General features: G+C 42.7%; 1 protein-coding gene across 1 annotated transcript in view; it reads left to right on the top strand.

Annotated features, from left to right (window-relative positions):
* The window catches only part of KANSL3 (KAT8 regulatory NSL complex subunit 3), a 52,060-nt gene extending 37,398 nt beyond the window's left edge, over positions 1-14,662 (top strand). The window contains 1 exon segment of the mRNA XM_021087273.1: positions 6,257-14,662. Coding sequence (XP_020942932.1) covers positions 6,257-6,277 — 21 coding nt within the window. The 3' untranslated portion in view covers positions 6,278-14,662.

Consider the following 24,087-nt stretch of genomic DNA (forward strand, 5'->3'; position numbering starts at 1 on the left):
CTATTTTGTAACTAGCTTTTGTTTACAAAACATACTGTGACCTGTTTTCCCTGTTGATTGCATAAAGACCTATCTGTTTCTTATCAGTAAGTGCCTAGTATTTCATTGGAGGATGTACAAAAAGCGTATTTCACTGACTCCCATTAGAAAGTTGGGTTATGTTTTGTTTTTTTCCTACTGTAAATAATGGTACAGTGGGTACCCTTGTTCATGATTTTTCGTGTATTCTGGGAGATGTCCACAGGCTAGACCAGTAAGTGTAGGGACCGTAGGTCTAATATCTGGCTTTTGCTGCCGACTAACTGCCCTTCAGAAGGTTTGCTTGTTTACAGTTCAAGCCACAGTGATGAGAATACCTGTTCTCCTACACCTTTGTCAACTGTGGGAATGAGTATTATTAATTTTATTAGTTTCATAGGTGAAAAATGAAATTGTTTTAATATGTATTTTCCTGTTTACTTTTGAGGCTGTATGACTTTCATGAATTACTTGTCATATTCTGTATCTATTTAAATTTAGCAGCTTTATATATACAGGTGTTAATCTTTTATTTATTATACAAGTTGGATATACTTTATTCTAGTCAGTTGCTTATATTTTTTCCTTTTTCTTTCTATTGAAATATTAAGTTCTTGTCTTAATTTTTATTTCTAGATCTTTTATCAAACAGACATTAAGAATTTTTATGTAAGGACTTGCCGTCGTGGCTCAGTGGTTAGGAAACCTGACCAGCATCCGTGAGGATGCGGGTTCGATCTCTGGCCTTGCTCAGTGGGTCAAGGCTCTGGCGTTGCCTTGACCTGTGGTGTAGGTTGTATACACAGCTTGGATTCCATGTTGCCGTGGCTATAGCGTAGACTGGCGGCCACAGCTCTAATTGGACCCCTGGCCCGGGAACCTCCATATGCCAAGTGTGTGGCCCTAAAAAGATTAAAAAAAAAAAAAAAGTTATGTAGTAAAATCTTCAAATTCTTTTTATGGCTGTAAAGATTTATGTCTTAAGAAAGCTTTTCCCATTGCAAGAATATAATCTTTTTGTGTGTTTTCTTTTTAATTTTATTTTTGAAACTGGGAGAAATTTACTTACATATGATTTACCATTTTACCTTTTTTTAGGCTTACAGTTCAGTGTCATTAAATAAATACACCTTGTTGTGCAACCATCACCACCATCCACCTCCAGAACTTTCCTATCATCCCAGAGTGAAACTTAGTTACTGTGTTTTCTTAAATTGCCTTTGTTCATTTGCTTGCTTGTAGTTGTTCAGTCTACTTGGAATTTATTCTTTATGCTAAGTGAGGTAAGGATCTAACTTTATTGACAGGTGCATTCATCCTTCCTCCTTTCATTTGAAATCAGCTGCTCTCACATTCTAGGCTACCGTACCCTTGGCTTGTCTGTTTCTATGCTAGCTTATGATTGTTTGATAATGTAGGCACTCAAGGAAGTATAACTTATGTTTCCAGTTTGCTGAGATCATCTTTATCCCCTTCCTTGCTCTTGATAAATAATGGGTTTTAAATGTAGTTCATTGTGCTTTTGGAGTCAGATGGGCTGAATGAGCACAAACATTTTCTTTTAATCAATTAAAATGATGAAATTACTTTAAAAGATTTCCTAGTATCAACCTGTCTAAATTCCAGATTCATTAGCTTGTTCTGTATGTCCTATTCTCCTTTTTTTTTTTTTTTGCACATCCCGAAATTCTTTTGTACATACGTAGGAAACAAGACCCTGTTAAAGGAGAACAGAATAGAACAGAAAAAAGAGAGAGAAGGCAAGTGCTTTGGAAGAAAAGCATATCTACTCTCTCTCTTTTTTTTTCTTTCTTTTTTTTCCTTTTTACGACTGCACCTTGGCATATGGAAGTTCCCGGGCTAGGGGTGGAATTGGAGTTGCAGCTATGGGCCTATGCCACAGCCACGAAACACTGAATCTGAGCTGCATCTGCCACCTACACCACAGCCCACAGCAGTGCTAGATCCTTAACCCACCAAGCCAGGCCAGGGATCAAACCTTCATCCTCACAGACACTATGTCGCGTTCTGAACCTACTGAACCACAACAGGAACTCCAGGCATATCTACTCTTGATTTGCTTGTATGTTACTGAGGATTTTGACCTCTGTGGTAATCTAGTAAGATTAGCCTAGAGTTTTCTTCCTGTCTGCCCTTCTTTTTCATATATGTCTTTTCCTTTCCAGTGGTATCAAAGGGATAATTCTATCCTTATAGAATGAGATGGGAAATACTTTTTCCCCCTTCATGCTCTAAAACATTTGTATGGCATGAAAATTACCAGTTTCTTCATGGTTTGATGGAAATGACTTATAAAGCCATTGGGGCCTGTTTTCAGGTAGTCTTATTACCCTTTGCTAATGCCATGTTGATACATACCCAGCACACAGATCCCCACCATGAGTCATCTTTCTCCTCTCTCAGGTGGTCCTTTTCACCTTGTTCTGGCTGGGGGTAGGGTGGGGAGCAAATTAGTTAGAGTTAAAAAGAGAGTAGAGGTCATTGAGAATCCTTTTAAAATGAAGTACAGAATGAAGACCAAAATCTGCCTCCTACCTAATGGTATTAACTTGAGAACTTAGTTTTTATCTCAGTAAAATGGGTGTGTAATTACTTGGAGGGTTCCACTGGTGATTGTTTTTTTTAAAAATTAAAAAAATTTTTTTATTATAGTTGATTCACAGTGTTCTGTCAATTTCTGCTGTACAGGAAAGTGACCCAGTTATACATATATATACATTTTTTTCTCATATTATCCTCCATCATGTTCCATCACAAGTGATTAGATACAGTACCACATGCTGTACAGCAGGATCTCATTGCTTATCCACTCCAAATGCAGCCCCAGCCCTAACCCCAAACTCCCAGTCCATCCCACTGCCTCCCCCTTGGCAGCCACAAGTCTGTTTTCCATGTCCTTGAGTTACTTTTCTATAGATAGGTTCATTTGTGCCATATATTAAATTCCACATATAAGTGATATATGGTATTTATTTTTCTCTTTCTAACTTAACTTCACTTAGCATGAGAGGCTAAGTGTATATACCACATCTTCTTAATCCATTAATCTGTCAGTGGACATTTAGGTTGTTTCCATGTCTTGGCTATTGTGAATAGTGTTGCAGTGAACATATGGGTGTGTTTATCTCTTTGAATGAAAGTTTTGTCCGGATATATGCCCAGGAGTGGGATTGCTGGGTCATATGGTAGTTTTGTATTTAGTTTTCTGAGGAACCTCCATACTGTTTTCCATAGTGGGTGTACCAATTTACATTCCCACCAACAATGAAAGAGGGTTCCCTTTTCTCCACATCCTCTCCAGCATTTGTTGTTTGTTGACTTGTTAATGATGGCCACTCTAATTGGTATGAGGTGGTATCTCATTGTAGTTTTGATTTGTATTTCTCTAATAATTAGTGGTGTTGAACATTTTTTCATGTGCCTGTTGGCCATCTATATGTCTTAGTTGGAGAAATGCCTGTTCAGGTCTTCTGCCCATTTTTCATTTGGGTTGTTTGGTTTTTTGCTGTTGAATTATTTGTATATTTGGGGATTTAAGCCCTTGTTGGTTGCATTGTTTGAAACTATTTTCTCCTATTCTCTGGTTTCCTTTGCTGTGCAAAAGCTTGTAAGTTTGATTAGGTCCCATTGGTTTATTTTTGTTTTTATTTCTATTGCTTTGGGAGACTGACCTAAGAAAACATTTTTGCAGTGAATGTCAGAGAATGTTCTGCTTATGTTCTCTTCTGGAAGTTTTATGGTGTCTTGTCTTATGTTTAAGTCTTTAAGCCATTTTGAGTTTATTTTTGTCTTTTTTTTAAGGCTGCACCCATGGCATATGGAGGTACCCAGGCTAGGGGTCAAAACAGAGCTGTAGCTGCTGGTCTACACCACAGCCACAGCCAACATGGGATCTAAGTCACGTCTTCGACTTACACCACAGCTCACGGCAGGGCTGGATCCTTAACCCACAGTTCACAGCAACACCTTATCCTTAACCTATTGATCGAGGCCAGAAATCGAACCCACGTCCTCATGGATACTAGTTGGGTTCCTTAACCACTGAGCCATGACAGGAACTCTTATTCTGAGTTTATTTTTGTGGGTGATTGTTTTCTTTTAGAGAAAGGAGTTGTTATTAGATTAAGACTTGCTGACTCACAAGCGTCTAATAGTTACCTCAGTGTTCAGACTGCCAGACAATATGATATCAGGGAAAGCACTGGGCCCTGGGTCAGGCTCTGTCTTCAGCTGGCTCTGTGACCCTGGGAAGATCACTTGCCCTCTCGGGGCACTGGTTTTCCCTTCTAGTCTAGTGAGGAAGTTGGCCTAAGTCAGTGATTATTGTGGTGGTGTCTCAGGCTATGGGAAGATGATTTATTTTTTATTTTTTATTTTTTTTTGCTTTTTAGGCCCACACCCATGGCATATGGAAGTTTCCAGGCTAGGGGTCGAATCAGAGCTGCAGTTGCCGGCCTGCACCACAGCCACAGCGATGCAGGATCCAAGCCACGTCTTTGACCTACACCACAGCTCATGACAACGCTGGATCCTTAACTCACTGAGCAAGGCCAGGGATCAAACCTGCGTCCTTATGAATGCTAGTCAGATTCGTTTCTGCTGAGCCACGACAGAAACTCCTGGGAAGATGTTTTTTTCAAAGGTTGAGAAACAAACTGCCCATTTATGATATTTATGAGATAATTGGAAATTTAAACGCTGCCTGGATAATTGCTGATATTAAGGAATTGTTAACCTTTTTAATGTGTGATAATGGTTTTAAACTTGAAAAAAAAATCCTTTATTTTTGTGTTATATATTGCAGCATTTATGGAGAGAATGCATTTAAAAAGAAAAAAGGTTGTAAACACTGGCTAGATTCCTCTAATGTCCATGCAAGCACTTAATTATCTGTTTGGTTTCTGGTGGTGATGACTGTTTACTTTGTGTTTCCTTTAAGGAACTGGACTGTTGTGTAGCTCCTACAGCTGAGAAGCTGCAGGAGAAAGGGGAGGGACAGGGATTGCATTGTGCCCTGCGTCAGGGTCCCAGGAATGGACTCCTTGCCTGCGGCCATAAGGTTTTTCTCTCTCTGGCCACACAGCTGTTCAGGCTGGCAGACGGCCCCTGCAGCTGTCCGCCCAGCCAGGGGGCATTGCTGGAGCCCTCACCACAGCCCCAGAGAGTGGGCTCACTGCAGTGTGTGCCTGGGCAGGACCCAGTGCTCGTCCACACAGCCTGCCTCTGGGCAGGGTGGGCAGCAGGGAGGCGGACTCTTTCAAGGTTTAATTGTGAAGCCCTTCCTCATGTCTCTTCTGTGCCTCCATCTTCCCCTCTTACCACATCCTCAGAGATCTCTTAGGAGTTTTCCAAAGGTGAAATCTAGAGAAGTAGGGAAAATCCTCATGAAGAAAGGTCTATCTCTGCCTTGCTTCCTTCTTCCTAAGCTGCAGGGCTCAACAAATTATGGCATCTTCCACAGCACTTAAAAAATGGATAAGACCTGGCAGTTCCTATTGGGGCTTGGTGGAAACAAATCTGACTAGTATCCATGAGGATGTGGATTCGATCTCTGGGCTCGTCAGATGGGTTAAGGACATGTACAGCGTTGCCCTGAGCTGTGGTGTAGGTTGCAAACACACGGCTTGGATCCTGTGTTGCTGTGGCTGTGGTTGTAGGCTGGCAGCTGCCGCTCTATTCGACCCCAGCCTAGGAACCTCCATATGCTGTGGGTGCAGCCATTAAAACAAAAAAAAAGCAAGACCTAAAACAGTAATATTTTAGTAAAGTCTTGGAAAATTTCCCTTTAACTGTCACCCTTAACGGTTCACCTGTTTCTTTTCTTCTGCATTCTCTTGTTCTTATACATAATAAGAGCTAATGTTTGTGGTTGAACACATATTCTAGGTGCTTTATACAGGCTGTCTCATTTAATCTCACAACAACCTGGGGAGTAGGTGCTGTCACCTCTGTCTAACAGAAGAGGAAAAGGAGGCTCAGAGAGCATAAACCACTTGCCCTAGAAGGTGGGAGAGGTGGGGTCTCTGACTCCAGAGGCCATGTCCTATTATTAAATCACTGGCCACTAGAACCCATATCCTTGTGCATCCAGCCTTTTCCCTGTCAGAGAATTATGGCTTTGGAATAAATTTTCAGGAGTGGGATAATTGGGTCAGAGGGTCCAGATGTGTTAACCTGGCAATGTTTTGACCCTTGTTCACTGCCTCTCCTGCCACAGCGCCTGCCTCCAGCACCCTGAAGATGCCGTGCAGTGTGTCCTCCTTTATCAGGTTGGTGATGGCTGCTGGACGGGGAGACCTGGGCACATGTGCTGTCCTGCTGAGCTAGCTGTCCACTGTCTGAAGATCTCTTTCACACAGTCATTTTTGCCTCTCTGACAACTGTCTTCAGGATTGGGCCTCTGGGTCTTGTATGACCATTAGGCAAGGTGACCTGGTGCCAGCAAGGCGGGGGGGGCTTGCCTTCTACAGGTCTGGCTTCCAGAATCCCCAGGTCCGCAGCAGATCTGGCTGTGCATGGCTCCGAGGCACTTCTCCAGCATTAGCTGTAGCTTGACAAGTGGCAGTTTTGGACTACTCACTGCCTTGAAATAAAGGAGTTCCTCTTCGAAGTCCATGCTGCCCTGAGCCAAGTCAGGAGGAGACATCCATGTGATCTGGGGCTGCAGGCATTGGGATTGAGAGCCCTTTGCTGAGGACCAGGATCGTCCTGGCCCACTGGCTGGTGGTGTCAGAAGGGCTTGTTTTGTGCATCACTGTCGTCTCCACTGAGCTGCCATGGGAGGAGTGCTCCCTGTACAGCTCCCTCTTAGGAAGCACACTGGATGCCAGGCAGCCCGCTGAGCCCTGGGGACTCCTCAGTTCAAATACACCAGTGAGCAAAGAGAACTGGGCGATCATTTTTCAGTCCCTTTGGCCTGAAAACTGTGGGGAGCAGCAGTTGCCAGGAGGCGGAAACTGCCTTCTTTCTTTTTTCCATCACGCTTTGGGCAGTTCCTGTATCCAGAAAGCCTCAAGGTCTGGAAAGGCTGAAGAAGAGGAGGGAAGAGCAAATGAAATGGCTTGAAGGGCATGTCAGTAATTCCTTGGTGAAAACAGTTTGGGGTTGAGGCTAAGGAACTGTCGATGCAATTGGAGATGAGAAGAATTTGCTGAACTAGAGGGAAGAAACCCAACCCCTGAAGTTGCTGTCTCCAGTGCTTGGAAGTGAAACAGGTAAACTGCTGGAGTCACATCTTGCCTGTTGCAGGAAGCTTGGGCATCAGGACAACGAAGGCCGTGCTTCAGGATTTCTGTTTCTGTTCTGTGTGACTTTTTGTCTTCTTGCTTAGAAGTGGGAAGATTATTGTCCTTGACCCTACTGTGCAGGGCTCTTGGTATTGGCCTGAACACTGGAGGTGAAGGTTCGTTCCTGAGATGTGATCGCTAAAGATGGAGCTCTGAACCTCTTCTTACCTCCTTGGAGTACTTGTGTGCAAGAGAGTTTTTAGATTTGGCTTCGAGTCTATCCTCCAGAGCAGGCTCCCTTCTCGTCTGTACTCTAGAATGTTTCCAGCCAAGGCGACAGATAAAGCCACCCAGACACAACTGTTGAATATCTGTAGGCAGGGAGGGCCTACACCCTGCCATGGCCAGACTTGTGGTCCAGAGTTCTGAGCCATGGTGCAGCATATCTCCCAACCAGGCTACCTGCGTTCAGTCCAGGAGCCTCACCTGCCTGTGAGTGGCAGCCGGGAACATGTGGAGGAGTCTCAGACAAGGCAGGTTGGGGAGGAGCAGGCAGGGCCAGGGGTGATTGTGCTGGGAGCGGAGAGGGCAGCTTATCCGCTCCCTCTATAACCTTCTGCAGAGCTGGTCTCAGCAGTGATTCACACAGAGTTAGGCTGCCTTCTTGTATTAGCTGACAGGTAACTGTTTTCTGAAATTCAGGAGGCATTTAGTAAGTTTGAGGAAGTTATAAAAGAGACATCCAGGGTCAGTGGTTAATAACTTCACAGTTAGGATAATAACACACCAATACGAACTGAGGACACTGCAACCGTGAGACTGTGTGAAGCTTTTAAGAATCAGAGGTTCCTGAACAACCCATTCATGACTTAGGAGTGCAGCCTAACAGCACTGAAGGGGCTTCTCCTGAAAGATGCTGGCCCAGTGTGCGCCAGGGCCAAAGGAAAAACTAACGCCTTGTCCTAGGTTGGTATAAATCATAGTATGCTTGCTAGGGATGATTTCCTAAGGCTTGGATTGTACACTGTGAAGAATGCCAAAACTGGAGAAGGGGAGTTGTGAGAACCTTGTTTTTCTTGACCATGGAGGGACAGGCCAAAAGGGGAAGTGGTTGAAGTCTATAGAATCATGTTCTCCAATTCCATACTTTTCCAACACACTTCTTGAGGTGTAAAGGAAGCTTTCCTCTGCCTATCACGTAGCAGACCTGGACTCCACTACAGAAGGTCTTACTACTGGCCAGAAATGTAGAAGGATCGAGAGGGCTTTAGTGAAATTCCTAGATGACAGGTGCATGGTGATGCTCTACGCAAGATATCCTTCTGCTTTGAGGAGGAAGACCTTCTGTCTGTTTTTGGCTCTACTACTAGAATGGTCTTGGGCTAGATGGGTTATAGAGCTGAGCTGCTGTGATGGTTCTGTTCCTACATTAGCCAAAACAATAAAAAATAAAAATCAATTTGGGGTTGCTTCAGCTTGTTTTCAGTTGACTTATATTTATTCTGGTAACCACCCAGATGAAGTGGCACAGAAAATAAAAGCTAAGATATCGTGGTAATGCCAATGATCGTCTTACTGATGCGTGGTGCCATGCGGTGGGTACTGTAATTCCCTTTTACAGGCGAGGAAACTGACACAGAGAAGTCACAGCAGGAAGTGGCAGGAGCAGGACTGAGCCGAGGCAGTCTGATGCCAGTGTCTGTTCTTCTCTGCACTCTGCTGGGGTTCTGAGATGGGAAGCCGAAGTGGAGATTAGCACAGGAGGTGAGGAGAGGGTGGCTTGGCCTTCGTGTGACCCCTTTCAGTTTATTTCCCACCAGGCCTAGCGTGATTGCTGCTGCCATGGTGGGCGCTTGGCTGGGCCTGAATTGGGAGGTGGGGTCCCTTGCCCTCGGTCCTGAGAGATCGAAATCCCTTTGCACGTCCTATATCTCTGTGCCCCTCAAGTAAATAAATAACGACTTAAGAGATGAATAAATGAATTCCATTCTCCACATAATCTGTGAACCAGTATCCAAGAGGACTTTCCTTCCTGCCCTTAATTCCAGGTCCTGACATTCAGCATTGCAACCCTCTGTGGGTGGAAGCCATAGTTCTGGTAGACAGCTCGGAGGTTCTGGCACGCATGTGCTCATCGTGTTATCATCCTTAATAGAGACCTAGTGTGTTCTTTCCTTCACTTTCAACTCTGATCTCACTGGCTTGGGTGGTCAGGTAAAGTGAGAGATGAGGATTGGATTGTTTACTCTAAAGCTGTCTTAAACTTGCAGTATAGGGAGCAGGCCATAGCATATTATGATGCAAAAGAAGTTATGCTAGCTTTTTATCTTCCTTTCTGAAGTGTATGTTTTCGTCAGGGTTGATGGTTGCAGGAAGTAGGAACTGTTCACCACTCATCAGTATTCTCTCAATAGGCATTCTCACTGACGGAGCCTGACAGTGTCTGCTACTTGCCTCATGACATCACTTGCCTTGGAATTGCCAGTGACCAGTGTTGATCCTGTTGTCACAGGACTTTTTTTCATCCCTTTGTGAGTGGCTGGTTTCTGTCTTTTCCGTTCAGATTCTGAACACAGTGAACCTGATTGAGTGAACCCACTTAAGAGTGGGTGGGTTCTTCTTATCAAATTTCACCTCAGTCTAAGAATAGCATCCAGAGGATGAATGGTTCAGAATCCGACTAGGAACCATGAGGTTGTGGGTTCGATCCCTGGCCTTTCTCAGTGGGTTAAGGATCTGGTGTTGCCGTGAGCATTGCCGTGTATGAGCTATGGTGTAGGTTGCAGATGCGACTTGGAGCCCGCGTTGTTGTGGCTCTGGCGTAGGCCGGTGGCCATGGCTTCGATTCGACCCCTAGCCTGGGAACCTCCATATGCCGTGGGAGTGGCCCAAGAAATGGCAGGGGGAAAAAAAAAAAAAAGGTCATATGGTTCATATTATTACCTTTCTGAGATAGAAGGGATTTTTTAAACATTTTGGGCTGTTGAGATGTGTGTTTGATTCTGTTTAACTTGCACTGATAGTATAGGGAGGTCCCATGTTCCCCTCATCCAGTTTTCCTTAATACTTAAAGTTCATGTAACTATAGCACAGTATCAGAGCCAAAAGTTAACATTGGTACAGTGTGTGTGTATAGTTCTTGGTCATTTTATCCCAGTAATCGTAATCAGGGTACGGAACTGCCCCATCACCGGGAAGATCTTCATATTACCTCTTTATAGTCCACTCCTCCCCACTGCTAATCTGTAGCAACCACTCAGCTTCCCTACATCTCTGTTTGTAGACTCGTGTATCAATAGGATCCTACAGTACAGGACCTTCAGCATAATTCCCTTGGTGTCCACCCAAGTTGTGTTGTTTCAGTCATTCATTTCTTTTTACTGATGAATATGAATGTTCCATGGAATGGATGTACCATAGTTTCTGTGACCATTGAAGGACATCTCATTGATTGCCAGTTTGGGGCTATTACAAATAAAGCTGCTGTGAATGTTTGTAAGCAGGTTTTTTTGTGAACATTAGTTTTCTCTGGAATAAATGCCCAGGAGTGTGATTATTGGGTCACACAGTAGGGTTTTTTTTTTAATTTAATTTTTTATTTTATAGTGAAATATACTTGATTTACAATGTTGTGTTTTAGGTGTACAGCAAAGTGATTCAGTTAATACATATACATATAGCTATTCTTCTTCAGATTCTTTTCCCATGTAGGTTATTGCAGAATATTGAGTAGAGTTTCCTGTGCCATATAGTTTCCTCTGCCATATAGCAGTTTTCTGTCCTTGTTGATTATTTTTTATTAAAAAAAAATTTTTTTTGGCTGTGCCTGTAGGGCATGCAAAATTTCTGGGCCAGGGATTGAACCCATGCCATGGCAGTGACACTGGATTCTTAACCTACTCTGCCACCAGGGAACTCCGCTTTATTTTTATTTTTTTATTTTATATATAGTAATGTGTATGTATATATTTATCCCCAACTCCTGATTTCTCCCTCTCCCCCACCTTTCCCCTTTGGTAACCATAATTTTTTTTTTTTTTTTGTCTTTTTGCCTTTTCTTGGGCCGCTCCTGCGGCATATGGAGGGTCCCAGGCAAGGGGTTGAATTGGAGCCATAGCCACCAGCCTACGCCAGAGCCACAGCAACATGGGCTCCAAGCCGCATCTGCAACCTACACCATAGCTCATGGCAACGCCAGATCCTTAACCCACTGAGAAAGGCCAGGGATCGAACCCGCAACCTCATGGTTCCTAGTCGGATTCGTTAACCACTGAGCCATGACAGAAACTCCCATAAGTTTGTTTTTTAAGTCTGAGAGTCTCTTTCTAGTTTGTAAATAGGTTCATTTGTATCATTTTTTTAGATACCACATATAAGTGATATATAATATTTGTCTTCGTCTAACTTCACTTAGTGTAGTAATCTCTAGGTCTGTCTGTGTTGCTGTAAATGGCATTATTCTTTTTTATGGCTGAGTAATATTCCACTGTATATATGTACCACACCTTTTTATTACTCAATGAATTTATCACATCTGTAGTTGTATAGTGATCATCACAATCCAGTTTCACAGGATTTCCACCCCCCAAACTGTCTCCTCCAGAGACCATAAGTTTTTCCATGTCTGTGAGTCAGCATCTGTTCTGCAAAGAAGTTCAGTCTGTCCTTTTTTCATATTCCACATGTCAGTGAAAGCATTTGATGTTGGTGTCTCTTTGTATGGCTGACTTCGCTTAGCATGATAATTTCTAAGTCCACCCATGTTGCTAAAAATGCTGGTATTTTTTTCATTTTAATGGCTGAGTAATACTCCATTGTGTATATGTACCACATCTTCTGGATCCACTCTTCTGTCGATGGACATTTAAGTTACTTCTTGTCTTGGCTATTGTAAATAGCACTGCAGTGAATGTTGGGGTACATGAACCTTTTTGAATTACGGTTTTCTTCAGATATATGCCCAGGACTGAGATTGCTGGATCATATGGTAGTTCTATTTTTAGTCTTTTAAGGAACCTCCATACTGTTCTTCATAGTGGTTGTACCAATTTACATTCCCAGTAAGTTTTATTTTTTAAAGAGCTTTCAAACTGTTTTCCTAAGTATTTGTTGTACTATTTTACATTCCCACCAGCAATGTAGGAAAGATCCAGTTTCTGTGCATCCTTATCAGCCCTTGATACTTTGTTTCTTATTTTAGCCATTCTAATAGATGTCCTGTGATGCCTGGTTATAGTCTTTAAAATTTGCTGAAGTTTGTATATGGTCCAGGATCTGGTGGTTTATCTTGATATATTTTCTATAGGTGCTTGAAAAGAATGGGAATTCTGCAGTTCCCACTGTGGCACAATGGGATGAGCAGCATCTTTAGAGCCTGGGAATGCAGGTTCAATCCCTGACCCAGCAGAATGGATTAAGAATCAAGCATTGCCATAGCTGCGGTGTAGGTCGCAACTGTGGGTCGGCTCTAATCCCTGGCCTGGACAACTGTGGCTGGGTCTGATCCATGGCCCAGGAACTCCATAGGGTAGGAGCGTAGCCAAAAAAAAAAAAAAAAAAAAAAAAAAAGAATATTGTTTGATAGAGAGTTTTATCAATGTTGATAAAATTCTGTTGGTCAGTGGTATTATTGAATTCTTATATCCTTGCTGACTTTCTGTCAAGTTTTTCTGTTGGTTTGAGAGTGGTGTTGAAATTTCCAACTGTAATTGTGGAGCTGTCTGTGTCTCCTTTCAGTTCTATCAGTTTTTGTTTCACATATTTGGCAGTTTTGTTATCTGGTATATACATATTTAAGATTTCTAGGTCTTTTTGATGGCATGATTCTTTTTATCATTATGTAATGTCTGTCTCTACCTGGTAATTTTCTTTGCTCATACTTAAAACCCTCTGTCACCCGAGAAACAGTGTCAGGAGAGCCTTCATGATGGCCCTGTCTATAACTTCCCTTAGCTGCTCTGTAGCAATGTATATACTTTTTTTTTTTTAAGGAATTTTTTTTTTTTTTTGGTCTTTATGTCTTTTTGCTCCCACGGTATATGGAGTTTCCCAGGCTGGGGTCTAATTGGAGCTGTAGCCAGAGCCACAGCAACTTGGGATCTAAGCTGCATCTACAACCTACACCACAGCTCACAGCAACGCCAGATCCTTAACCCACTGAGCAAGGCCAGAGATCGAACCCGCATCCTCATGTTTCCTAGTCAGATTCGTTAACCACTGAGCCACGATGGGAACTCCTGTACTCATTGTCTTTATTAATTGAGCTCATCTTTTCAGTATGGTTTTTTATTTATACATTTATTTGGATGCCACCTGTGACTTTGGGATGTTGTCTGGCCAGGGTTGGATCTCCCAGTGCAGCTCTTACCACAGCCATAGCAGTGGGAGAGAAAGAGACTCTTAAACCAGTCAACTTCGAGGGAACACACTGAGCTTTCTTGAAGATACCAATCAATCCTGCTGAATTCGTCAGACCTGGTTTTGGTCAGCCCACCATAGCCTGGTGCTGTACTGAAAAGAGAGGCTTATCTTGAAGGGCAAGAAAGAAATTTCACTAGGTCTCTTGAACGAAAAAAGCACATGGATTAGCACTGCTGCCACCCTGATGTCACTGAAGTCTCCCAATCATTCATCAGCTGCAGCCTCTCTCTCCACATACCTAAACCCCCAACAGGGGCTTAAAAATGGCCAGCTCACAATTCAACACAGATGCTAAGTGGGTCTCAGCTCCTGCTTCTGGAGGAACACAAGGCATTCTGAAATCCAGGGAATCCCTCAAGCATTCTAAACACACTGCCAACCAACCAGGCTGCTAATTCACCTAAAACTGCTGAAGGGACAACTGTGTCCTCTGCCTGACATGGGGCATCTTGGAGCAGAGAAATGCATGTGCCCAGAAAACAACCCCAAACCTCTGGGTGCTTGCTGTGGATTCTGCCCAAGACACCATCAACCCGAAATCTCAGCCTGCACCTGCAGCCCTGGAGCTGCACCTGGGTCCAGAAGATACTCTGGCGCTATCTTGTGGACATTTGCACTAACAGCAAGTCTCATGTCTTCCTCCTCTCTCTGGCTCAGCAGCCCCCCAGGGCTTCCTTGGCCGTGGACAATATGTTGGTTAGATTTAGTTCTGCTTTCTTGAAATACCAACAAGTGCCTTTCCAAGTGGGCTATTTCTCTCTCAAAGATTCTCAGAGCCTTGAGGCCAACCTACCCCCTGCCACTCTGTTCAAACACTTAGCTCCCCACCCATCATGTCATGACAACCTTCTTCCTTCTTGTATATCTGTGCACATATGTATTTATGAAGATAGGTGTGTACATGTAGAACTATTAATGTTTTCTTCATTGGCTGTTATTCCTTCATTTGTTCAGTAAAGTCGTCTTTTTTCTCTTTCTCCCTCTTTATTATTTTATTGACCCCACCTGAAGCATAGTTGAGTTGTCCTCCCATCAGTGGTTTTCAAGCCACAGTGGTTAACAAATCCACCAGTGTGACACAGACAGATCTTTACCCAGGGATCCAGGAAGGATCTTGGTGAGAACTTTCTTTATATCAATCTATGGGCCTTAGTTCACCCAACCTGGCTTTAGATCAGGTCTTCATACCATGTGTATAGAGAGAAAAAAAGAGGCCCACATGACAAGAAAAGGCCAGAGTTTCAGGAGACTTCTTGAGAGGAAAAAGTACTGGGATTAGTGCAGCTGCTCACCAAAATATCACCATTTTACCACCTTCGATGCACAACTCCCAGGCACTGTTTCCAGATCCCAAAGCCCAGGTTAGGTTGGGGTTTCAAAATTACCATCTCAATGACTGATATCAACCAACAGCAAAAGTAAACCAACAACTCAATGGGAAAATGGGCAAAAGTCCTGGATAGACCTTTCCCTAAACCAGAGATACAGAGGGCAACAAGCATTGGGAAAAATGATCGCCTTCAGCTCATTAGGAGAGAAATGCAAATCCAAACGATGCTGAGGTACCACCTCATCCTAGTCCGAATGGCCAACATTAGTAATTCTACAAATAAGAAATCTGGAGAGGGTGTGGAGAAGAGGGTGCCCTCCTACAGTGTGGGTAGTTATGTAAATTGCTACAACCTTTATGAATCACAGGATTGAGGGAAATCTGAAAGATAAATTTAGAACGACCTTATGACCCAGCAATCCCATGCTTGGGCAATATCTGGAAAATGTTCTTTTAAAAAAGTTAAATGCACCTGTATGTTCATGAAGCACTATTCACAATAGCACGGCAAGGAAACACATTCTATGTCCACGGGCAGATGATTGGATTAGGAAGATGATGTGCATATATACACAATGGAATAGTACTCAGCCATCAAAAAAATTGCCATTTGTAGCCACATAGATGGAACTAGAAATTCATTCTAAGTGAAATAACTTTGAAAGAGAAAAACAAATATCATAGCATAGCCCTTCTCTCTGATATCTAACAGATGGCACCAATGAACCTTTCTACAGAAAAGAAACTCATGGACCTGAAAACGGATTTGTGGTTGCCAGATTGAAGGAGGAGTGTGTGGGAAGGACTGCGATTTAGGGGTAATAGATCCAAATGCTTGCACATGGAGTGGGTAGCAATGAGATCCTGCTGCATAGCACAGGGAACTATATCGAGTCACTTTCTTGGGAATAAGATGGAGGATTATGTAAGAAAAAGAATCTGTATATACATGTATGACTGGATCACTTTTCTGTTAAAGAGAAGTTGAGCTCATAAATCAGCTCTACTGGAAATAAAAAATGATTAAAAAAAACCCCCATGGAATTACTGGTTCAGAGTTCAAAAGAGAAGGAATCTGGGTCTAGACTCCTGCCTCTCAAGAATATAAAACAGGCAACCTAGGAGTTCCCGTCATGGCTCAGCGGAAATGAATCGGACTGGGAACCATGAGGTTGCGGGTTTGATCCCTGGCCCTGCTCAGCAGGTTAAATATCTGCCGATGCTGTGAACTGTGGTGTAGGTTGCAGACACGGCTTGGATCTGGCATTGCTGTGGCTTAGGTGTAGTCTGGCAGCTGTAGCTCCGATTAGATCCCTAGCCTGGGAACCTCCATATGCCGCGGGTGCAGCCCTAAAAAGCAAATAAATAAATAAATAATAAATAAACAAATAAATAAAACAGACAACCTAACACCATTGAACCTGTCAGAATTTCTTAATAATGTGACATCAGGTCAGAAGTAATTACCTAGGTTGTATGAAATTTCTATATATACAATATTTATTTTTACTTACCTATTTATTATTCTGGCACCACGTGTGGCATGCAGGTACTGTCTGGCCAGGAATTAAATCCTCGACACTGCTGTTACAACCCTAGGCTTGTACTTAAAAACCTATGCTACCAGAGGTATAGTGTCAGGAGGTCTTTATTATTGTCTTATCTATCTTAGCTACACTGTGGGAATGTATATTTGTATTTCTGGACTGCTTTATCAATTGAGCTCATTCTTTTCAGTATCTGTTTATAAATTTGTTACAATGCTGTGTGCGACATTGGAATGGTATCTGGCCAGGGTTTGAACTCCCAAACCAGCTTTTACCACAGCCAGAGCAGTGACAGAGAGAGACTCTTAAGCCAGGCATACATGAGGGAATACCCTGAGAGCTTTCTTGAGGATACCAATCAATCCTGCTTAATTCATCAGAGCTGGTTTCACTCGAACCTGCATACCCTTGCACTGTAAGGAATAGAGAGGCTCATCTCAAAAGGCAAGAAGGAAATTTCAATAGATCTCTTGAGCGAAAATAGCACAGGGATTAACACAGCTGCCAACCATGATGCCACCAAAGTCCCCTATTCATTCATCAGCTGCAGCCTCTCTCTCTAGCCTCTCTCTCCCCTAAATCCAAGACTTTTGGGCTTGAAAATTGCACCTGGGTCAACAGCAACTCTCAGGGTTTCCTCCTCTCTCTGGCTCAGCAGCCCCTGTGGATGCATTGGCCTTGGGCAAAATGCTGGTGGGATTTCCTCCAATTTCTGGAAATACCAAGAGTTGCCTATCCAAGTGGGCTATTTCTCAAAGGCTTTCAGAGCCCCGAGGCCAACCTATCCCATGCCATTCCTTTCAGACCTTCAGCTCCCGACCCATCATGTCATGACAGAATTCTTCCTTTTTTAGATATCCCTGCACTCATGAATTTATGAAGATAGGTGTGTATCTATGTACCTATTGATGATTTCTTTATTTTCCAATTGTTAATCCTTGGTTCCTACAATAATGTCTTGATTCTTTTCTTTTCCTTCCTTCCTCCCTTCCTCCCTTCCTCCCTTCCTCCCTTCCTCCCTTCCTCCCTTCCTTCCTTCCTTCCTTTCTTTCTCTCTCTCTTCCTTCCTTCCTTCCTTCCTTCCTTCCTTCCTTCCTTCCTTCCTTCCTTTCTTTCTTTCTTTCTTTCTTTCTTTCTTTCTTTCTTTCTTTCTTTCTTTCCGCTCTCTCTTTCTCTCTCTCTTTCTTTCTTTATTCCTCTCTCTCTCTTTCTTCCTCACTTGATTGACCCTACCTAAAGCGTGTGAGTTGCCTGCCCCATCGATGGTTTTCAAGCTACAGAGATTTAAAAAACCCATGACAATGACAAACACCGATTTTTAACCCATGGAGCCAGGAGGGATCTCCGTGAGAGCTTTCTTTATACCAATCTACTAGCCTTAATTCACCCGAGCTCGCTTAAAATCAGTTGTTTTACCACTTGCATGCACAACCCCCAGGCACTTTATCCAGACCCAAAGCACAGATCATTCTGGGGTTTCAAAATTATCAAGTCAACCACTGATACAACCGAACAGCAAAATAAATAAATAAATAAATAATAAAATAAAATAAAAAATAAAACAACAACCTAATAGAAAAATTGGCAAGAGACTTGAATAAACATTTCCTTAAACCAGATATACAGAGGGCAAAGAGCACTGGGAAGAATGATCACCATCACTCATTAGGAGAGAAATGCAAATCAAAACTCTGAATTACCACCTCGCAACTGTCCGAATGGCTATCCTTAGTAAGTCTACCAATAACAAATCCAGCAGATGGTTTGGAAATGAGGGCGCCCTCCTACAGTTTGGCTGGGTTTTGTAAATTGGTAAAAGCAATTTGGACCACAGGATGGAGTTATATCTGAAAAATACATATAGAAGTATCTTATGAACCAGGCTTCACACTCTGGAGCATATATCTGGAAGAATGTTCTTTTAAAGAGATACATGCCCCACTCTGTTCATTGCAGCACTTTTCGCAACAGGCAAGGCATGGAAACAAACACAATGTCCATCAACAGATAAATGGATAAAGAAGAGGTGGTACATATACACACAATGGAATACTACTCTGACATAAAAAGTGCCGAAAATGCCCATCATAGACACATAGATGGAGCTAGAAACTCTCATACTAAATGAAGTAAGTCTGAGATAGAAAAATATCATAGGATACCCCTTCTATCTGGAATCTCACACATAGCACAAATGAACCTTTCTACAGAAAAATTCATGGATTGGAAACCAGATTTTTGGTTGACAGATTGGAAGGGGATGGTGTGGGAAGGACTGGGATTTGGGTGGTATTAGATCCAAAACTTGCACTTGGAGTAGGTGAGCAATGAGATCCTGATGTATAGCACAGCGAACTTTATTGAGTAACTTTTTTGGAACAAGAAGGAGAATAATGTGAGAAAATATGTATTTATATGTATGACTGGATCACTTAACTGTTAAAGGGAAATTGAGCACTATACTTCAGCTAAGATGGAAATTTAAAAAATCATTAAAAAACCCACAAATTTACCAGCTCAGTGTTCAACAGAGAAGGTGTCTGGGTCCAGACTCCTGTCTCTGGAGAAAAAAACAGGCAACCTGACTCCATTGAACCTGTCAAGACTTCTTAGGAATATGACATCTGACCAGAAATAATTACTTAGGTTGTATGAAATTTTTTTCTATATTAACATTATTTATTTATTTTCACTTAACCTATTTATTTGTTTGGAACCACGTGTAGCATGCAGATACTGTCTGGGCAGGAAGTGAATCCATGCCACTGCTCCTAAATCCCTAGGCTTGCACTTAAATCACCTGCCACCAGATGTATTGTATAGTGTCAGGCTGTACTTTATTATTGCCTTATCTATCAATTCCCTTAGCTACACTCCAGGAATCTGTATTTCTTGACCTAGTTATCAGTTGAGCTCCTTTTTTCAATATCTAGTTTTATTTATAAATTTATTTGAATGCCACCTGTGACATTGGAATGTTGTCTGGCCAGGGTTTGATCTCCCAAACCAGCTCTACCACAGCCAGAGTACTGACATAGAGAAACTCTTAAGCCAGGCAGCCAAGAGGGAACACTCAGAGCTTTCTTGAGGATGCCAATCAACCCTGTTTAATTCATCAGACCTGGTTTCACTCAGGCCTCCATACCCTTGTGCTGTACTGAATAGAGATCTCGAAAGGCAAGAAGGAAATTTCAATAGGTCTCTTGAGCGAAAATAGCATAGGGATCAGCACAGCTGCCAACCATGATGCCACCAAAGTTCCCAGTTCATCCATCAGCACCAGCCTCTCTCTCTGAATACCTAAAACCTGACTTAGGGGCTTGAAAATTGCCAGCTCACTATTCACACTGATGCTCTGTGAGTCTTGGCTCCTGCCTCTGGAGGAACATCAGGCATGCTGAAACCCAGCGAATCTATCAAGCATTCAAAATGCACTGCCACTCAACCAGACTGCCAATGCACATCAAATGCTGAAGCCATCAGCATGAACTGAGGCATCCTGGAGCAGGGAGTGCCAGGTACCCAGAAAATGACCCCAAACCTCTGGGTGCTTGCTGTGGGTTCTGCCCAAAACACCATCCACCCCAACACTGACCCTGCACCTGCAGCCCTGGAGCTGCACCTCAGTCCCGAAGGTACACTGGCGCCATCTTGTACATCTGTTCTAACAGAAGTTCTTGGGTTTTTCCTCCTCTCTCTGGCTCAGCAGCCCCTGGGGCTGCATTGGCCTTGGGCAATATGCTGGTTGGATTTCCTTCCTCTGCTTTCTTGATATACCAAGATGTGAACTTCCATGTGGGCTATTTCTCTCTCAAAGGCTTTCAGAGCCCTGAGGCCAACCTACCCCATGCCAATCCTTTCAAACCCTCAGCTCCCGGTTGATCATGTTATGACATACTTCTTCCTTTTTTAGATATACCTGCACTCATGTATTTATGAAGGTAGGTGTGTATATATGTACCTATTGAAGTTTTCTTTCTTTTCCAACTGTTAAACCTTCATTTCTACACTAACATCTTGATTCTTTTTTCTTTTCTCTCTTTTTCTCTTTCTTCCTTCCTTCCTTTCTTTCTTTCTCTTTCTTTTTCTTTCTTTCTTTCCTTCTTTCTTTCTTTCTTTCTTTCTTTCTTTCTTTCTTTCTTTCTTTCTTTCTTTCTTTTCTTTTCTTTTCTTTCTTTTCTTTCTTTTCTTTCTTTTCTCTCTCTCTCTCTTTTTCTTTCTTTCTCTTTCTTTCTTAACTTGATTGACCAACCTGATATATGCCTGAGTAGCCTGTCCATCCTGAAGGTTTTCAAGCCACAGAGGTTCAAAAAACCCATCACAGTGACAATGATTGATCTTTAACCTATGGAGCAAGGAGGGTTCTATGTGAGAGCTTTCTTTATATCAATAAACCAGCCTTACTTCACCTGACCTCGCTTAAGATTGGTCTTCATACCAGGTGTATGTAGAGAACAAAAAGGCTCCCATGGAAAGAAAAGGAAGGAGTTTGAGGATACTGCTTGAGAGAAGAATCACAGGGATCATCTCAGATGCTCACCAACATATCACTGTTTTACCACCTTTCATGCACAATCCCCAGACACTTTATCTGGATCCCAAAGCCTAGGTCAAACTGGCTTTTCAAAATTACCAGCTCAACCACTGGTACACTCCAACAGCAAAACTATAAAACAACAACGCTATTGAAAAATGGGCAAAAGACCTGAATAGACATTTCCCTAAATCAGATCTACAGAGGGCAATGAGCACCGGAAAAAGTGATCACCATCACTCATTAGGAGAGAAATGCAAATCAAAACTAGTCTGAAGTACCACCTCACCCCTGTCTGAGTGGCCATCCTTAGTAAGTCTACAAATAACAAATCCAGGACAGGGTGTGGAAAAGTGGGTGCCCTCCTTCAGTTTGTCTGGATTTTGTAAAATGGTAAAAACACCAGGGACAACAGGATGGAGGTAAATCCAAAAAATACATATAGAACGACCTTATGAATCAGCAGTTGCACTCTGGGGCATATATCTGGACGAGTGTCTTTTTATTTATTTATTTATTTATTTTTAATGTCTTTTTAGGGCTGCACCCACGGCATATGGAGGTTCCCAGGCTAGGGGTCTCATCGGAGCTGTTGGCCTTCGCCAGAGCCACAGCATCGCCAGATTTGAACCACATGTGTGACCTATACCACAGCTCGTGGCAATGCTGGATCGTTAATCCACTGAGTGAGGTCAGGGATCAAACCTGCAACCTCATGGTTCCTAGTTGGATTTGTTTCTGCTGCACCACCACAGGAACTCCCAAATGTCCTTTTAAAAAGATACATGCCCCGCTCTGTTCTTTGCAGCACTATTCACAGTAACCAAGACATGGAAACAACCTAAATGTCCATCAACAGATGATTGGATTAGGAAGATGTGGTATATATACACAATGGAATACCACTCAGCCATAAAAAAGGATGACATAATGCCATTTGCAGCAACATGGATGGAACTAGAGATACATACTAAGTCAGAAAGACAAATTCCATATGATAGCACTTATATCTGGAATCTAATAGCACAGATGAACCTTTCCACAGAAAAGAAAATCATGGACTTGGAGAATAGACTTGTGGTTACCAAGGGGGTGGGGGGATCAGGGTGGATTGGGAACTTGGGGTTAATAGATGCAGACTATTGCCTTTGGATGGATGAGCAATGAGATCCTGCTGTGTAGCACTGGAAACTGTATCTAGTCACTTTTGATGGAACATGATAATGTGAGAAAAAAGAATCTGTACATGTATATGTAACTGGGTCACCATGCAGTACAGTAGAAAATTGACAGAACACTGTAAACCAGCTATAATGAAAAACATAAAAGTCATTAGATATATTAAAACGAATGTATATATTTATGTGTGACTGGGTCACTTTGCTATATAGCAGAAATTGATAGAACACTGTAAACCAACTATAATGGAAAAAATCATTAAAAACATTGAGCACTATACATCAGCTATGATGGAAATTAAAATAATGATTAAAATAACCTAAACTACCATCTCTTTTTGCACCATAGAAAGTGTCTGGGGTCAGACTCATGCCTCAGGAGAAAACAGGAAACCTGACTCCATTGAACCTGTCAAGACTTCTTGACAATGTGACATCTGACCTAGTTATTACCTAGGAAGTTGAAACAACTTCTATATTAACATGTCATTACCTAGTTTGTATGAAACAATTTCTATATTAACAATATTATTTATTTATTTTTATTACCTATTTGTGTTTCTGGAGCCACATGTGGCATTCAGATACTGTCTGGCCAGGAAATGAATCCACACCACTGCTCTTACAACCCCAGGCTCATACTTAAAACCCTCTGCCACCAGATATATAGTGTCAGGGGGTCCTTTATTATTGCCTTATCAGTTCCCTTAGCTACACTGTAGGAACGTATATATGTATTTCTTTCTTTTTTTTTTTTTTTTTTTTGGTCTTTTTGCTATTTCCTGGGCCGCTTCTGCGGCATATGGAAGTTCCCAGGCGAGGGGTCCAATCGGAACTGTAGCCGCCGGTCAACACCAGAGCCACAGCAACGTAGGATCCAAGCCGCGTCTGCAACCTACACCACAGCTCACGGCAATGCTGGATCGTTAACCCACTGAGCAAGGGCAGGGACTGAACCCGCAACCTCATGGTTCCTAGTCGGATTCGTTAACCACTGCACCATGACGGGAACTCCTATATGTATTTCTTGACTTATCAATTGAGCTCATTTTTTTTCAATATCTATTTTTATTTATAAGATTAATTTGGTGTCCACCTGCAACATTGGAATGTTGTCTGGCTAGGGTTTGATCTCCCAACACAGCCCTCACCACAGCCAGAGCAGTGACAGACTTTTAAGGCATGCAACCACGAGGGAATTCTCTTAGAGCTTTCTTGAGGATATCAATCCACCCTGCATAATTCATCAGACCTGGTTTCTGTCAGGCCTCCATACTCTGGTGACTGAGAAAAGAGAGGCTCATCTGAAAAGGCAAGAAGGAAATTTCAATAGGTCTCTTGAGCAAAAATAGCACAGGGATTAGCACAGCAGCCGACCATAATGCCACCAAAGTCCACAATTCATTCATCAGCCCCAGCCTCTCTGCATACCTAAACCACAACTTTGTCAGGGGTTTGAACATTGCCAGCTCACTATTCAACACTGATGCTGTGTGGGTCTCAGCTCCTGTATCTGGAGGAACACCAGGCACCAGGCATTCCGAAACCCAGTGAATGCCTCAATCATTTCAAACACACTGCCATGCAACCAGGCTGCCAATCCATATCAAATGCTGAAGACATCTGCGTGACCTGAGGCCTCTGGAAGCAGAGTCTCAGGTGCCCAGAAAATGGACCCAAATTTCTGGGTGCTTGCTGTGGGTTCCACCCAACACACCCTCCACCCCAACCCTGAGCCTGGACCTGCAACCTTGGAGCTGCACCTGGGTCCACAAGGTACTCTGGCGCCATCTTGTGGACATCTGCTCTAACA

The sequence above is a fragment of the Sus scrofa genome, chromosome 3 (assembly GCF_000003025.6).
Source record: "Sus scrofa isolate TJ Tabasco breed Duroc chromosome 3, Sscrofa11.1, whole genome shotgun sequence".
In the NCBI taxonomy this organism is placed as follows: domain Eukaryota; kingdom Metazoa; phylum Chordata; class Mammalia; order Artiodactyla; family Suidae; genus Sus; species Sus scrofa.